Source organism: Ambystoma mexicanum, chromosome 9 (genome assembly GCF_040938575.1).
Source record: "Ambystoma mexicanum isolate Mex_15411 chromosome 9, UKY_AmexF1_1, whole genome shotgun sequence".
In the NCBI taxonomy this organism is placed as follows: domain Eukaryota; kingdom Metazoa; phylum Chordata; class Amphibia; order Caudata; family Ambystomatidae; genus Ambystoma; species Ambystoma mexicanum.
Window position 1 is genome coordinate 1,353,768,832 of NC_090931.1, and position 18,951 is coordinate 1,353,787,782.

General features: G+C 41.5%; 1 protein-coding gene across 2 annotated transcripts in view; it reads left to right on the forward strand.

Moving 5' to 3' along the window:
* Positions 1–18,951, forward strand: part of LOC138489128 (contactin-associated protein-like 5) — a 1,755,478-nt gene that overhangs the window by 788,106 nt on the left and 948,421 nt on the right. For both annotated transcript variants that reach the window (XM_069616764.1, XM_069616763.1), the window contains exon 6: positions 9,767–9,951. In XM_069616764.1, the coding sequence (XP_069472865.1) occupies positions 9,767–9,951 (185 nt within the window). The remainder of the gene's footprint in view (positions 1–9,766; positions 9,952–18,951) is intronic.

The window sequence follows — 18,951 nt, forward strand, 5'->3', positions numbered from 1 at the left end:
ATACATTCATCCTTCTGTCTAATGAAGACATAAATACATTCATAAATGCATTCTTCAATATCCTTACTTTCCTGCAGAGTATTGTGGAGGGTTTTGACCCATGTGGAATCATTAGACGGGGTGAATGTGGGGATTAAGCTGTCGCTGCCCATCATTTTGCCCCAGAACAAAAATAAATCATTGGTGTGGGTAAAGATGGGGATGCGCTGTCGCCGCCCATCATTTCATCCCAAAATCCAGGAGAGCTGCGCAGTTGTGCGCACACCAAAATGGTTACCTAACTTGCCACCCACCAGTGTACAGAAAGGTCTGAATGCATTAATCCAAGAAAATCCCAAAAATGGGTGCAGTACCAGTACTCACCACTATCCAAAAGCCGGCGTTTTAAAACCACTCTGTGTGTTTCTGAAGGCAAGCCAAAACGCCTATTTCAAACCTTGCAACATGTGCAAAATATTCACTGAACACCAGCAGACATTTGGCAGAATGGAGTTTCGTGTGCCTACAAAATCTGGGAAATGAAGAGCCCAAAAACAATGCTTATAACAAAAATGCTATGGAGTCAGCAGCTTAAGCCTAACTGAAACTGGATTTAAAACCACCAAAATCGAAAATGTTAAATTAAATGAGTGACCTATGCTTGGTGTCACATGCCTTTGTAACTGTTGAAATGTCATAGTTTTGCACTTAGAATCAGCATCCTAGCTGCATGTGTGAAATTACAAGTGATTTTAAAAGCAACAAAAAGTTAGCTGAAGGTCTGGCTTAAGGAACTTGATTTTGCCTAGCAACTAAACTTCATCAGGAGTGAAATTTGAGTCACAACTATGTTCCCAGGCCAACCTTCCTTTTGCTGCCCACACTAAGGATATGCCACCTATCTGATAATTGAATTTCCTGTGCTCTGCCAGAGAGTGAACAAAGCCCTCCTCACTTAGGCAAAGGTTTTTATTACAGACGTCGTAAAAAGTGGCTTCCTCCTGGAGAAGCTGGGAGGGGCACTGCCTGTGAGAAGCAAGCTGGCTTGGCAGAAACTGGAAAGACTGGTTTCTGTACCATGTGACCTGAAAAGACACACCCCTGCAGCAAGGATATGGGTTTAGAAAAAGATTAATAACTCATGGTGCGGACATGTGAACATTTTATAAATGATACCATAATTCTTGTGATTTTTCTGCCCACAGTTTAAGACGTGGTAGGAACTGGTGGTATGTTCAGGGGGGTTTTAGCGGAAAAGTGGATATTACTATAAATGTGTGCATGTTAAAAATCTGAAACTTCATCAGTTAATGTCCCTACCCCCTGCACACCTGTATGTAAAGTGGGGTCCATGTCGGAAATTGAAAAAGCAGTTAAAAAGTCAATTATGTACACTCTTTGAATGCGAGCTCCGAGAATGAGCAGATTTGGACATAGACATGGCTAAATTCAGCCACACCATGTATATGTAATTTTAAACAAATGTGTACCTGTGCAGATATGTTTTTAGGTCAGATATAGATTGTGTGTAAAGTTGACAGGGGTGGGGTCTCTGTATCATAAACCGACCTCATCATGATGACACTTCATTTCTTCCCCCAATCAAGGGGAAGAGGAGGAAGTGACCTATGGCGAGTAAGAGGGGCAAGGCTAGTGATGCGACACACACACCCACTTGGAGAACATATAAATGGACCACTGAAACTTAGGTAGGGACCTAAAATTCCCTTTGCAGCAACGCACTCTGCCGGACCATACAACATCCAGAGATCCAGACTTCAAATTCATCAATCTATCCTGTACTAAGAGACCAGAGAGAGAAAGCAGCGCTGTGCCTAGCAGAGACCAGGCCAGGCGCTGTGAGCAGAACCCAGAGAGAAAGCAGTGCTGTGCCTAGCAGAGACCAGACCAGGCGCTGTGAGCAGAACCCGGAAAGACCTGACCAGACTGTTGACCAGATCATGACAAAGCCGCTTTCCTGTTCAAAATCTCTTGTGAGTACTTAGCAAAACTCAGAACACATCTCTTAGTTTAAATTCATCTAATTCAATCTATTTAATCTAAGTAGAACTGCCTCCTAGCTGTCACCTGTCATTCTAGCTGCAAAAATTTGTCACTTGTCATTTTGAAAAAGTGTGCGTTTAAAATTTACAAAACCAAAAACGACCTTTATTAAATCGCTCATATCTCCGCAACCGTTTGAGCTAGAGACTTGCAGTAACTTTCCTCTGATAGCTTGGAACCGTGGCTTTCCTAGGAACCTAGAACCACATTCCTACTCCTTATAGTTTTACCGCAATCGCGGAACACGCACCCGCGAATTTTGCCGCGATTTGCAATGTCTTCACATGTAAAAAAAAACTGCTGCTGCTGATTTCCATTTGCTAGAAATTCGTTTGACCTGATAATCATTCCTGCATCATTGCTAGTGTGAGCCTGGACTAATATTAACTAGATACCACTCATCCTGAACCTTTAAAAGTGAATTAAAAGCGTTTCCAGCATATTTCTCATTCATTGCCAGCACATATCAAAGTAATTTGGGCCTGTGATTTCAAAACTCCTATCTGTTTTCTGTTGTCTAAGCTTGCTGGATTGAACTGATTACAGTTGATTGCATTTCTGAGAACTGTGTGCTTCCTTCCATTCCTTGCATTGCATAAAAAGGGGGGGAAGGGATTGCCAGAGAAAAGTGATTACATTGTCTGTTGAAATCATATTGAGTATTTTCTGTATTGCATTTTTATTCAACATTACATCCATTTGAACTACATAAAGCATTCTTTACCACCTTTTTCTGTTGTACCTATTTACCAGTGTGCTACCTTATTCATTTCATGTCCACTCATTAGTCATTATAAAGAAGTGTGCTAGTGCCAGATTCTCCGTTGTTAATATTTCCCATATCAGATAAAGTGTGATATTCAATTATTAATTTATTATAAAGTGTGATATCTATATTTTAATTTATCAAATAAACCTTTTAAACTTGCAAAACAGAACTAATTCTTGGCTCAGTGGGGTCAGGGGGATTCCAAGAGAGGGGTGTCATACAAGGGTAGTCATCCAGAACGCATGAACTGGACCTAAAGATATATCAATAAGGGTTTTCATTCAGTATTCTAGACTAGGCGTTAACTTAGCGTTAGTGCTGAATTGAATCCTCTTACAGTATCCAATATCCAAACTCTTCAATTCTCAATACTGATGTTAAATTGAGCACCCAATAAGAAATGGCTATGATAAAAATTATTTATACATATTATTAAAGCTTAAAACGTGCATATGCTTGCATCCTCCTACCTAAGAGGACAAAAATAAAGTGTCTAATGCATACTTTAATATTTTTGCTTTCTTACACAATATCCACATTTCCAATCCATAATACTGCCATCTAATTAAGCACTCAATAACAACATACAATTTCTGCACATTATTATATGTGCATAGTGCACAATGCTTCTTAGGCACGCATAGACAAAATGATATTCCGGAATCTATTGAAGGTCATGATTCTCAAGCCTTATGTTGCTCAAACCTAGCTCAAACATATTCAATAAGTATGTTTCTAATTGAATGCTGAACATCTTGAATCATTACATGAATACACATGTGATAGAGCTCCCTTGTCGATTTCAAACTCTGTGTCCTAAAAAAAAAACAATTATGCATTCAATTTGTAGACAACCATAAATATATGTGTTCTGAGATCAATTAATATAAAATTGATAAACAACAGCAGAATTATACTAAAACGTGCTAATCACCATCCCATACTCATTAATGGGCCAGAAACATATTTGGGAAAGACATCAAGCAAAACAGGATCAACAAAAGAAGACCAAGAAGAAAAAGGAAAAAGAGAAGAAGAAAAGAAGAGAGGAGGGACACAAAGAAAAAGAAAAGGAAAAGAAAACTAAAGGAAAATATTTAAATAAATAATCATATCAGAATAGAGACAGAAAACCTACAAAAAAAAAAACAACAAGAAAACCCCCCACTCTTCATTGAAAAGAATGGAATAGGACAATTTTTAAAGCATTCCAAACAACTACAAAAAATATTAAAAACCTGAAACCATTGAACAGAACCTTTCCATAAACTAAACGGATGTTAAAAAGTGTTCATTCATACCCCTAAAAATGTATAAAGTTATTTGTCAATATTGTGACCTCCAGGTTGTTTTGCTTTCATAGTCTATGATGAACATGGTTTCTTCTTGTCGTAATAGACACTCAATTTTCCATCTCTAAGTCCCACTGGCACTTTATATATACCAGAGAAAATAAGATCTTTGGAATTGCCGCCTTGAGTTTCTGCAAAATGTTTGGCCATTGGGTATGATCTGTCTTGATTTTTTATCGCTCTGAGGTGTTGTAAAATACGTATTTTTAATTTACATGTCATGCTTCCAATGTAGTTCTTTAAGCATGGAGAGTAGCAGCCGTGTAGTCATGGAAACGTTGCTCAACTATTAGGAAGAACACTTTTTGGGTAGCTTATAACTTCGCTCCCCCTGAACGAATCCTCACCAAACTTTGCAAAAAAAGTATATGGGCCACTTTGAATTTTGCTGGCATGTTTGGCAAGGTTTTGTCAAGGGGGGGGCAGAGTTATATGGGGGGACCCAATTTCTTTTTAATCCATAGACTGAATTGAAAAAAAACTTTGCTCATGCGTACAGCCCAAACCCCAGGATGGATTTTCACCAAATTTGCGGCAGTAGCATTGACTTGGTCCTGAAAGTGTGCTTTTTAAAATTTGGTGGAAATCCATCCAGTAGTATTTTATTAAATGACCAAAAAGTTGGTCCCCAAAAATGAGTGATCTGGGTTCGGTCCGCGGACCCATTTCCCTGTTCGGTCCACGGACAGGTATCTGATTGACTTAGAGGGTGATGTGATGTCTTCGGACAACAGACACATCCACTGACTGGATGGTGAAAAAAGTGAAGTACGTCAGATTTTTGGAAATGCCCACCATGTTGGATCAACAGACTTTGGCCGATGTCTACGGACATTGCGGTATAAACATATAAAGAAACACAACATTACACTTGTCAGACTCATCAAACAATCTGTGGGGAGGTGAGGGGTGATGTGGATGGGATGGGATATAGCCACAAGAAGCCAAAAAACTGGAGTTTTCCACCATAAACGTTTGCGGACAGTCTGGATGTTTGCAAACAGTTCAGTGAAGTTCAGGGACATTTCAGATGTTCAGGTGCAGTTCTTGGATGGCTCATAACTTTAGAACCTCTAAATGAAACTGCATTTTATTCTGGAATTATATTCTAGACCGGGTACTGAAATGCTTTTCAAGGTTTGATGGGAATCTGCAAAGTGGGGGCGAAATTAGAGAGGGGGTCCCATAATTATATAAAGGCTTATAAATGTGGCGCCATTTGACAAATCTGCACAAAAGTTTGCAAGACAATGTTAAATCTAGATATACATGTTCTTGCACATTTTGGTGGGAAGAGGGGGCTAAATTAGAGGGGGTCTCAACATTTTTAGATGGCTTATAACTTTGTTGCCATTTGACGAATGTGGACAAAAGTTTTCAGAAAGATTATAGACCCAACCTTGAATGTTTGTGTAAAGTCTGAATGGATTTTGTCAAGTTGGGGGCTTAAGTTATATGACTTTTGTATGTACATACATTTTCACACTTTTGAAAGGGCGGATTTCAAGCAAACTGGTGTAAGAGCATTGGCAAGGACCTAAAAGCATGGTTTTGCAAATGTGCCTGTGTTTTATTTTTTGACGAGTATCATAATGTAGGTACAAAACATTGTGTTATACCTTTGGTGGCTGAGGTATAGCCTGTGGCCATGGGCAGTGGCCAGATTGTCTGGGTCATGGTATAAGGTCACAACCTGAACAATCTGGCTACTGGCCTTGATTGCAGGGGATGAAAAATGGTGTTAAAGTGGCCATGTTCACCTGGAACCGGCTATGTGATAAAGTTATTCAAAGGTAGGATAGGTTTGAAAGGGAAAAAAAAATTGCTTGTGGTAATATGGTCATAGGGTTCTGACTTTGCCATCTGCAGGCTGCCATGGAAAAGGAAGAGAGACTCTGTACTTAGCCCCATCTTCATTTTCCACGGTGGCTATCTTGAAAAAGGATTTTCCTTCCAACATGCTGTAGGAAGAAACATCTATTTTTTAGCACCACAGGTTCCCGCTTTGGGAACCACGGGTACTAACGCTTGTTATCCCCTATTGCAGGGGCTGCAATGGAGGATAATGGTCCGGAGCCTTTATTATTTATTTATTTATAACGTGGTGAAGCCCGCGGGCATGAGGGTGCACACAGAAACACTTCACTTTATTTTTTGACAAATTTCATAATGTAGGTACAAAAATAGTGATTTAAATTTGGTGACTGAGGTATAGGTTGTAGACATGGGCAGTGGCCAGATTGTCTGGGTCATTGTATAAGGTCATGACCCGGATAATTTGGCTTCTGGCCTTGACTGTGAGGGATGAGAAATGGTGTTAAAGTGGCCATGTTCACTTGGGACCGGCTATGTGTTAAAGTTATTCGAAGATAGGATAGGTTTGAAAGGGAAAAATAATGTGCTCGTTATAATATTGTCATAGTGATCTTACTTTGCCTTTTGCAGGCTGCCATGGAAAGTGAAGAGGGGCTCTGTACTGAGCCCCACCTTCTCTTTTCATGGTGGCCATCCTGGAAAATGATTTTCCTTCCTACAGCGGGACGCAAACGTTGCTATATTGGGGTAAGTATGATATTAGTAAATTGTAGAAAAATAGCATGCACTGGTAAAAACCCATGGGATTCTCTGAAAAAAACTTTGTTAAATAGACATTATGGTTAAGTTGCACCAATAAAAACCTATTCAATTCAATGAAAAAACATTGTTAAAGGAACTTCATGGTTAAGTTGCACTAATAAAAACCTATGAAATTCAATGAAAAAACATTGTTAAAGGGACATTATGGTTAAGTTGCACTAGTGAAAACCTATGAAATTCAGTAGTTGCACTAGTAAAAACCTATGAAATTCAATGAAAAAACATAGTTAAGGGCACGTGAAATATATATGTTTTTGATACACAACTAGTTTTTACCAAAAATGTTACATGAGAACAAATATTGATTACAAATGGGAATCGCCATATGTCTGCTCCAGATTTCAGATTCCTAAACCAGGCCTTAGAGATGAACTGGAGTTGAGAAGAGAGAGAAGGGTAACTGTCTAATCCTTTTTGCGAGAACTCTTTCAGGGTACTCCCCAAGATTGTAAACTTGATGATGTCATTTCTGCTATATAACGTGAAATGCACTGGAGGAGAGCGGCGAAAAAATTACCACCAGAGAGAGCTGCTGAAATTTACTGCCTGACAGCGTCTGACCGCCGCAAGGAATCAACAAAAGAGATTGGTAAAATTGTATCTGGGTGGAGTTAGCTATTTCTGTCTTTTTCTGTCTATTTCTGTCAAAGCCTAAAAGCTGGTTGGGTCCTATGGTGGAGTGCTGGGGCCCTTCCTTGAGTGACCAGACCCCTGCCACATCCTCCACGAGGGACCTGAATTACAGCTGGCTTTCCTGAATTTTAAACAGAGGCTATCTATGTAAGTAGAACTGATCCCTGGGAAAGCAAAAGGTGGGGGTGCCTGCTTGCCCTAAATCCTTTCCCTTTATAGTGTGTAGAGAGGGGAGATATCCTGAGCCTAATCAACAAAGTATATTCATTTAATGAATGTCCCTTGGCGGACCACCCTAGGGTAATGTTTGTTAAAATTTTAAATTAGGAAAGCTAATTCCCGGTGTGTGCTGAAATCTATAGACTGTAATTCAGTTGCAGGATCCTTTAGGAAGAGGAGTGTCTCTGTCTGAAACAAAACAAAAAAATCCCTAAACTGCCAGCTTCCCCAACACAGGCTTTTAAGTGTAGGGGTCTGAAATCCGAAATTCTCAAATGATCCCAATTGTTGCTGTCTAACTTCCCCAACATAGGCCTTTAAGTGGAGGCTAGTCTGTAATCCAAAATTCTTGGCGTTCCTGAACTTTAAACAGAGGCTGTCTATGCAAGTAGTACTGAACCCTGGCAGCCAAAATGTGGGGGAGTCTGCATGCCTTTAATCATTTCCCTTTTTCATTGGGCGGGGGGGGGGACCTTATCCTAATGAACTAAAAATACTAATTTATGAATTCCCCTTCCTGGAACAGCACAGGATGATTTTTATTTAAAATTTCAAATTATGAAAGCTCATTCCCGGTGTGCACTGAAAACAATATACTGTAATTCAATTGGGTGATCCTATTTGTCCTTTTGAGCCTGACTTCTTTAGAAAGAGGGGTATCTTTGTCCCTTAACCATATCAAATATCTAAACTACCAGCTTCCCCTACACAGGCCATTAAGTGGAGGGGGTTCTAAAATCCCAAATTCTCAAATCATTCCAATAGTTGCTGTCCAACTTCGCCAAAACACAGACCTTTCAGTGGAAGAGGGTCTGAAATCCAAAATTCTCAAATAATCCTATGTTTTGCTGTCCAACTTCCCAGTAAAGGCCTTTAGGTGGAGGGGGTCTGAAATCCAAAATTCTCAAATCATTCCCATTGTTGCTGTCCAGCTTCCCCAACACATATCAAGGTGGGTGGGGTTCTGAAAACCCCAATGCCAAATCATCCTGGCTTATTTTGAGCAAAGGTGTGCGTGAAATCATAATTGTCCTATGCATTAGTACACAACTGTAACACAACTGCTCGCCTTTTAAGTGAACAGGCAAATTGAAAACGTACAGCATTGCAACTGAAAAGGGATTGTATGCATGGACCATTGTTGATGATCATTTAATTTGAAATTTACAGAAAGAAAAGTATTGTAATTTGTATTTTTCCTAAACCATTCGGGTGATTCACGTGTGTAACATGAATTTAATTGTGAGCCACACACAAATGTGGCCTGTGTATTTTAGTGTGAGTTCTGTTACCTATAATTAAAATAAATACAAATATATTTCCTATACACGGCCTGGTTCTTGGCTCATGGTGGGCATGGAGGGGATGTGTGTGACTCTATATGATTCTTCAGTAAGGCCAGCACTAAGCAACTTAAGCAAGTATTGCAGGGCTCCTTGATTGGGTGCGGGACTCCCCATGTTAAGGGTGGTCTCAATAGACAGACAGAACCGTTCATTTAACACCTACTATACCATTTAAAACACTAGGGAAGCAATACTACATATTAATCAGTGTTTTATATGTCAGGACTTGGTAAATGTGCCATACATGAGGGGACATTCATGTCTGGCTATTGTTCAAAGTATACTTGCTTCTAATATATTAGGACACTGGTGGGGGTGTGTTGCTGCCTGTGCCAGTGTTCTTGTTATATACTTGCTAACACAGGACTATCATCAAGTACCATGTAAGGATGCAGTCCATCCTCTGCTGGGACATGTGAATTACGATCATAAATGCAGGGCTACCTGTTCCATGATTCATGGCAAACACTGAGCTGAATGAACAACGCTATTCTGACCTGAGAAGAAAAAGCATCATTGACGGGGTATTTTCTGCTTTCCTCGCTGCCCTAAAAAACATTGTTATTTTGATCTGGATTTGAAATGAGCAGAACCATCAGGGAAAGCGGGCTTGTATAGTTCCAGCTTAACACAAATGCTGCTTAAATTACATTAGGAGAGTTTTGCAATGCTCGCCATACTGCTCTGCATAGCAAATGATACCACTACCATTTACTTATTGTTGCTTTGTTCACTCAAAATGTCGTCTCTATACCAATTATTGGCAGGTGAGTCGAAGATGCACTTCAGTAGCAGTCATACGTCGGTGACACTGGGGAGTCTGCTGGACGATCAGCACTGGCACTCGGTGCTAATTGAGCGATTCAACAAGCAGGTGAACTTTACCGTGGACCGGCACACCCAGCAGTTCAGAACCAAAGGAGATGCTGATCATTTGGACATTGCTTATGAGGTGTGTTAAATTAACCAGCTTCATCTTGGTATTGTTCTGATTGCTAAACCATGAACCTGCTAATACTGGTGTCAATTTCCTCAAATTGTTTTATGGAATGTGGAAAATCCAAATATGGAACCCATCAGCGTTGGTGAGCTTTGCCACCACTTGCGGCATACCGTGCATACAGTTATCCCATGCAATGTTCTTAGGCTCTTCACATTACTGTGAGCCAATGCTGGTAGGGCCGTAAACTATGCAGATTTTCTAAAATTCCACATGTAATGTGCTTAAACTTCAGAAAATGGATATGATACACTACCAGATCACACTACTTAAGTGCCAGGCTATTATGCAAGTCTACGCAAACAGGACGAGCATACTCGTCCTTGGCACTTATGGGGTTAAATAATCCCAGTTTGATTGGTAATCACCCTTCTGTGCATTATGTGGAAAAGGTGCATAGGACCTCATTACACAGACGGCGGTGGACCAAGGTGCTATTAGCACCTTGGTCCATGCCGGTAAAATACCGGCAGCGCCTTGGAAGAAAGGGGAATTACCGCCCTATTCCAAGGTTGGTGGGGCGGTAATTCCCCCTTCCCCCATTGCCCTTCCCCATTCCCATTTTTGCCCCATAGGGCATAATGGGAATGGGGAAGGTGCTAATTACGGCACCGCAAATTGCGGTCCCGTAATTAGCTCCCTGGTCCCTTTGCGGGTTGGTTTTTAACGCCTGCAAAAAGCAGGCGTTAGAGTCTCCAACCCGCAAAGGGACCTCGTAGTCTGGCGGTAAGGGTTAACGGTCACCGGTACCATTAACGGTGACCGTTAACCCTTACCGCCGTCCGTGTAATGAGGCCTATAGAAAGGTTGCGTCTGAGATTGCCACATTATCCCCACATTCAGGGAGTCCTGAGTTTCTTCTTTTCTGTAACTTGCAGTCATTTACTATCTCAGAACATTATTTTCTGGGCTGGGTTATTCGTTCTCAGAGATATCCATAGAACATTGCTCAAAAACTGGCACAGTCTAAGCATGTTCTCATGAGTCAGAAATTCCACTTGCATCTAAAAGGTGGAAGTAAATATTGGAAAATTAGTTTGAAGGGCTTTCGGTCATGCAATATTTATCTCCGGCAGTACTCCTCGAGAACACTGCATGAAGTGAATAATGAATGTGTTGTAATCAAGTGGGATGTAAAAAAAACAGGCAGCATTTGAATTACTGACTGTTTTTACCATTACCAGTGGCTCTTAATGAGGCGCCAAGGAACAAATGATCTCTTTTTACCTAAAGATCTAATTTAATTTTCACGATGGTAGCTGAAAGCATTAGACAATTCGTATATATGGTGAATGAAGGATAGCAAATGCATGCTGTTTTCTATAGTTTACAACGGTTTGCACGTTCTATGTATAATCCATAATGTAGATGTGGATGTTTTTAAATATATTAAGGGCCCTAATGATCGGAAAGCATTTATTTATTTATTTATTTATTCATTTATTGTTCTTATAACATTGCGCCACATGGGCATCAGTACGCGCACAAATACGACCACAAAACAATTAATCGGCACAAATATTATTGGAGGGGGAGCGAGGAGGCCGTCCATGGGTGAAAACTCAGAGTCAAAGTGAGAAACTCATAGTGAGGCAAAAAAGGAACCCTGACACATTCCCATCATGCTAAATACCTGAATGCAGGTAAATGGTTATCTAGACGCATTTCATAATACAATCCACATCTTCTAGTGTAATATATGGTTCAGTGTTCCTTATAAAAAGTCTGAGAAGTGACGTTTTTCCTGCACCATGTTAGATAGGTGCCTACAAGACCCTGAAATTGTGTTGTTGCTTAAAAAGTAATGATTGGATAAAGTTGCCATTAGCCACATGTAATCAATTTATAACTGTTCATTGTGTATACACAACCTTTTGGTCCGATTAGATTTTCAGCTGCATGTGTGTTGTCATGATGGTTGATGGAAGGTCGAATGGAACACACACACACACACACAGGCACACACGTAGGAACTGGTATGCACTGACCTGCAGGGAGATCTGGAAACTTCCAAGGGGCCTATGATCCAAGGCCCTCCTTTGAGTGGGCGCTCACCGCTTTCTCTATTGCTGATTGGGCATGCACGGTGATCATGTGAAAACCAAACTCTACACACATTACAGCGAATGCTAGACAGATCTCTGTTTGTTTCTTGAGAATTGTAGCTGGTGCACTGACGCTCCTTCCCAATGTCAAAGTGTGTGCACCGGCAAGCTATTTATTTATTTGCATTTTTCTTTTGCATTTTTAAAGCGCACAGCTGCCCTCGGGCATCGTGACGCTGTTACAAGAAAGTGTACTTGGCATAGCTGAATATAACAAGACAATGGGAACATGGTTACATACATAGATAAAAGTTCTGAGGTTAGATGGGAACAGTGAGCATGGGTACAGATGTAAATTATAGACATTATTCACATTGCAGTGGTGTTTTAAGTAGGATTCACTTAAATATGGTGGTTTTCAGTGCCTTTCTGAAGGCCATGAGGGATGTTTCTGCTCTCAGTTTTGGAGGTAGGGAGTTCCAAGATTTTGGAGCTAGAACTTCGAAGCTCGACCCACCCGCTTTTGCTCTGTTGAAGTTGGGGACTGAGAGTTGGTTTGCGTACAGGTCCCTTTTAGGCCTGAGTGTCTGGACTGGTTGTATACGCTCAGTAAGGTAGCTAGGGGCAGATTGGGATATGCATCTGTGGTAATGGTGAGAGTCTTGAACTGGATGCATTCTTTGACTGGGAGCCAGTGGGCATTCTGTCTTGCTAGGGAGATGTGTTCCCTCCTTGGAATATTGAGGCTGCTCTCAAGGCATTGTTCTGTGTGATTTGAAGTCTATTTATGTTTTTGGCAGAAGTGCCTACTAGGAGGACATGGCAATAATCCAATTTGGCACCTATGGTGGCCCTAGTGATGTTGAGGCAGTTTACAGTGGATAGGTGAGAATTTACTGCATTGATTATTTTAGTTGTTAGTGCTGCTGAGGAGGAGATGTAACTAACATGTCTGTCCATGGACAGGATTGAGTCTAGGTATACTCCCAGAGTTTTTACAGCAGAGGAGACTGAGATTACAGAGTTCTCAATTAAGAAGTTACTGAATTTGTTGTCTAGTTTACTGAGGGATTCTTTTGGTCCCACCAGTAGGATCTCTGTCTTGTCTCCATTGAGACAGAGGCAATTGGCTGCCCTCCAGGCCTGGATGATAGCACATGTGTTTTGTAGGGTTTTTAAGTATTGCTTGTAATCACCTGATAATGGGAGAAGAATTTATGTATCATCGGCATAATTGATGAATGTTATGCCGAATTCTTCTAGGTTGTTGAATAGAGTGAGTGTGAATAGGTTGTATGTTGTGGGGGAGGTGCAGGGACCTTGTGGTACTCCGCAGTTAATAGGGGAGGGAGTGGCTGACGCTTGGTCTGAGTAGACCCTCATAGCTCTGCCCTCCAGGGAGGATGAGATCCAAGTTGTGGCCTCTGTAGAGAAGTGAGCCATATTGGTGAGGTGTGTCTTTAGGATTTTATGGTCGACTAGGTTGAACGCAGCCGACAGGTCAAGGAGTAGGAGGATGGCATATTTGCCTTTATCCATATTTCTTAGGAGTTGGTTTTTTAGGTTGAGTAGCACTGACTCTGTGCCATGGCGTGGACGAAACACGGACTGTCTCTTGCCTAGGATGTTGTGCAATTCTAGGTAGGCTTGTATCTGTAGATAAGCAGCCTTGTCCAGGATTTTCAGCAACAATGGCACTGTTGTGATTGGCCTGTAGTTGTTGGGTGAGTCTGGGTCTAGGGTGGGCTTTTTTTAGCAGTGGACGAACCCAGGCTTCCTTGAGAGAGGAGGGTACGGAGGGAGTGGCAAATGATGCGTTGATAAAGGTTGTAATGAACAGTGCTAGAGTGAGGGTTTTATTTGTTTCATAATGAGTAGGAGCTCAAGAGTGGTTACCTTTCTGAAGGTAAATGGCAGAGGTGGGTTGCTATCATGTTGGATAGGGAGCTTAGTGTTAGCGGGGGTCCATGTTTTGTGGGGGGATTTGGATAGAATGTCAAGGTTGACTTTGATTTTCTTTTGGAGTAGGGTTATTTTGTCAAGCATAGCCTTCTGAATGTCATTACACCATTTCTCGTCTTTGACCGTTTGATGTATGGATGTAGGAGTTACGACTAACTCATTGAAGATAGCGAATAGTTCTTTTGAGTGTGATTGGGCATTGTCGATTCTAGTATTGTATGTAGCAGCTTTGGCTTTGGCTATTGCGTTTTTGTATTGTTTAGCAGTAGTTACGTATGAGTCATGCAGAGGGGCAGAGGGGCAGGATTGCCATTTTTTAAAAGCTATGCATGGTGCGTAGGCATGCAGAATGCAGTGATTGATAGCCGAGACAAGATTTGGGAACTCCAGGTTCTATGTGAAAATGTTGTTGTTGTTTTAAAAATAAATTGTCATTCAATGCAAGCAATCCAAAGTGTGACAATGTTGCCAGTAATAAGGTCGCCAAAAGCAGATATTTTTACCTACACAAAAGTACAATTCTGTTACCCTAAGTATCACCCAAACCTCTAACAAAACCTCCATAATCACTCTCACCCTATTCCTAAGCCTTCCCCTAACTCTAATCACTAGCCATATTCTACCCTGAACTCTTGCAAAACACAAACCTTTCAGCGAGCGAAAGCATTTTTTGCATGTTATTCAAACCAAAATAAATAGAAAATGAACAGTGAACCTATCCCCGCCACCAGCTTGCCATAACGCACATATCCCTTGCTCTAATACTATAATTAGCCTTACCCTAAATGCAACTCTACCACTTATCCTAATGCTTATTTTAACATAACCCCTAGGTTTATTGTAAACGCTATCCTACGCCAACATTGCCAGCCCTCTCCATACTCCATAACCCTTTCTTTAACACATATGCAAACCATTACTCTACCCTAACGACTAACCAAATCCCAAATGCTTTACTCTAAACATTATCCTTACCCCAAACCCTATCCTAAGCCTAAACCATGCAATCACAAGCCCACTAAACCCTCCTTAACCATAACAATTACCCTAGCAGCGCTACATTTTTGAATACCTGTCCACTGCATTTATTGACTACATATTGCTTGGCAATATTTTCACTGCAGAGGTATTTTCACAACAGCTTTTTCAGAGACTACATTTGTGTTGGCTGCAATTTCACAGGATACCATGTATGTGCAGCTGACCTGCTGAGAAAGGCAATCTCTAATTCAGCTACCCTGTGAGAAATTGATTTTTAAGAGGAAAGTTGGTGGAAAGACCAGAGGAAGGGTTCTGCGAGGTTGGAAATCAGGATATTATGATGTATGTTATGTAAAACAAATGGCCTTTATGCATGCAATTGTGTTTATCAACTAGAAATTAAAAGCACAGACGTGGGAGTAGCAAACCCATATTATTGTACTCACTAAAGCACTAGTTGTGTGCAATCTTTAAGGCCTCTGGGTAAGGCTCTCGTAACCAGGACTAATATCTGGGCAGAAGAACTCCCAGGACCCCCCTTGTTTTCTGCATATTTTAAGTAACTTTGGGTCTCACCTTAAGTTACTAGTGGAATCCAGACATGGACCCCTTGCTCATTATTCTTGGAGAGGCACAACTCCAATCTACTGATGAGGTCCAACCAGACTGAAACATGTGTCTGGGGTTGCTGTTGGTACTCTTGTTCCGAGGAGAGTTGCATGGCATTTTGGTGCTGGACTGCCCCAGGGCAGGACAAAGACTGATATGTTTTGGATATTTCTCCTCTGTGAAAGATAGTGTGCTAGAGAATCTGAGTAAGGCTCTCATAACTGGGACTAATGTCCGGAAGAGGGACTTCCAGGACCCCCCTTGTTTTTTGATAATTTAGGGTGCCATAAGAAAGTTATGTGTAATTTTGAGTAAGGTAAGACTGGATTTTCTGGCACTAATGTGTAGCAGTGTGTTGTTGAATTGTGGTACGGTAAGATTAGAATGTCATGCACATCAATAGTGGATAATGCTAACATAAGACAAAGGTGCATAATATGACAGTTGTTTTTGCCAACTTGCACACCAGCTTGGGAGTGTTTGTGTGTTGTGTGTGTACTGGTCCGCTGCATGCACATTTGTTCCATGTGTTTTGTGTCTTGTGCATCCACTTTTCTATCTTTTTCAATCTTGTATCTGTTCTATAGGGAGATGTGGTGTTGCTGGCTACAAGTATGTTATTATGTCAAGTTCTGTGATAATCTCTCTACACCTCCGAGTCAGGCCCTTTAGATTTTCAGTATGGTTTAAGTCAGGATGGCTGACTCTAGATTACAGGTATGTGCTTGAGAGTGGTAGTCTCAAGATCTGGAGGTGGCGACTATAGATAAAAGGAAAACAAGTACATGTTAGATGTTTGTGAAAGGTTTTCTCCACTTAGGGCAGGTTGTGCTTGAGCGTGGCGGTCTCATGATTCGTATTGTGGCAGACTCGGATAGAAGGTGACTGATTATTGTATTGTTGGTTGAGTGTGTTATTTTTCTCAGGAGTGCTGTGGTTAGTGTTGATGACATTCCAGTTTGGTTGTAAGGTGCCTGTCTGTGCATGTATAGGTTGTGTTAGGTGGTTAAGTGTCTGAGTGAATATGATAGTTCCCCTTTTTTGCGTTTGTAAAGAAGGGAGGTGTGTAGTATGCTAAACCCAAAAGTGAACTAATGGAATGCCCTGTGACCCATGGAACCTGGAGAACTTCCAGATTCCAGGTTTGACAATTAGAGAGGACTTCAGGATGGGAGCTTAAACTGATTGGAAGCTACAATGCTGCTCTCTTGTTAACCACTTATCTTAAACTAAGATATAAATAAGCTACCTTTCATACGTACCTGACTCCTGCCTGATTCCTGCTCCATGATTGACTTACCTGTAAAGAAGATACTAGAGTCTCTTTAAAGGTAGACTGCTGCTTCTATTACCAGGTTTAGCATGAAAAACAAATAATGCATGCCCAGAAACCCAGTTTGTTTGTCATGAATATTCAACTGTCTCTCAGGGAACAACTATCTCACTATTCTATAATTGTTGCTCAACTCCACCATCATATTCTCTGTCAGCTATTGAAAGTTTGGGCATGGTTTACCACAGATAAGCTCTTTTGGAGGTCACTTTGAAGGTTAAGAATAGGACTAGTTAGCACTTAGAATCTACGCTCCAATCTCATAGCTTTTTAAGATCTAGCACTTTACAGGAAATGCATTAAGGCTTCGTCTACACACACATTGTGCTCTTTCATTCCCTCTAGAACTGCAAAACATCATCTGGGCAGTATTCAGTGCTGCATCAGCAAATTCAAATGTATGTTGCACTTTCTTCTGATCCTCTTACCTTCTCTCCAAGTAATTTCACTAACTTATATCCCTAGCTCCTTACCACCACACGAGTCTGGAGCAAAGAATTCTTTATAACAGTGTCATTTGTTTTATCTCATTCTTAACAAATGGATGCTATATGTTGGTTTTTTTGTTGCATTTTCTAGTAGGAGAACGACAAAACCACAAATTGTCCTTTGACAGAGAACTCATGTTTCCCCTTGTTACGTGTAAGTGGAACCTCCAATCCAGCTGTTATTCTTTGCACTCTGGGACTTGTAGTTTGGATTTCCCAATATAAGTTGCATGCAGGAGAAAAACAGTGATTCAAAGACCCACTAATGTATGGAGTGGGGAATCCCTGAAAGCTCTCCATGGGCCACTTTTGGTTGTCAGTCCACAGTGGCATAAATGTGCATGGCCCAGGGCTCTCAGCCCATCCTCCTCCATCTTGACAAACGTCTTCCATCTCTCTTTAACATCCTTCCCTTTCCTTTCATGACTCCATCTGTCACCCCAACGGCAACTTTGCCTCCTCTGACGGTTGTATCGTGTCCTTTTACCCCACCTCAAAAGACCAATGGTGGCAACCAGCTTCACTTAGCTACCCTCAGTTCTTGCTGTGCTGCCAAACACTCCTCTGACATCTGTTACCTCATTGAAGATTTCGACCTCGACATCTTCTCCCTCACAGAGACATGGTACAATGCCAGCTCTGTCACTGCTTTGACACTCTCCTACCTGAAGGTTTTAAGATCCTCTTCAAGCCCAGGTCTAAGTGGACTGGAGGTGGAGTGGCCCTTGTCTTTCCTGAATGGCTCTGTGCTTCTATCGCACCCACCAAATATGACTCTTCCTTTGAATGTCTTTTTTTCTAGCTTTGCATCTCTCCTACCCTCTCGCTCACTCCTGATACCATCTACAGGGCTCCTGCACTTATCCATCCCTTCCCTTAGGAGTGGGCCAACCTTGCCTCTTCTCTGCTCTTCCTCTAAGCTTCTCCTCCTTGGAGACTTACATACCCATCAGGATCCTGCCACCATTCTGCACTTTTGCAACCTCTGTGACTCTCTCTCTCACCATTCTTCACTCTAGCCAAATCCACTCAGCTTAGCACACGTTGGATCTGCTCATCTCTGCTGATATCTCCATCTCTAAACCACTCCCTTTTCCTCTATCCTTGTCTGACCATTCGATCCTCTCCTCCCAGCTGGAGCTAGAGGGCTCCATGGCTAACCCTCAGTTTCCATAGTTGTTATGATTACGACTCAGCCTCATTGAAACACAAATACAAAGTTGCGGAACAGAAGTGACTGGCTTCTACATCCTCTGAAAAACTGGCCTGCTTCGAGGGTAAATCCGACTATTCTCTCCATAACCGGTTCCACATCCAATCCGGCATCTCTCCGTCCGCAAACAACATGGCAGAACGTTTCCAAATCTGCAAGGAAAGTGCCAATGCTATTGCAGTCTCCACTTCTCCTGTTCCCTTTCAGGCTCTCAACCAAAACTCAGGACATCCTGTTCTCTCTCCTCTATGCCCCTCCTGCCCCTGCCTGCATGAAGGCATCCCCCAGGCCTCTCATCTCCATCCCCCTACTCTCCTCCTT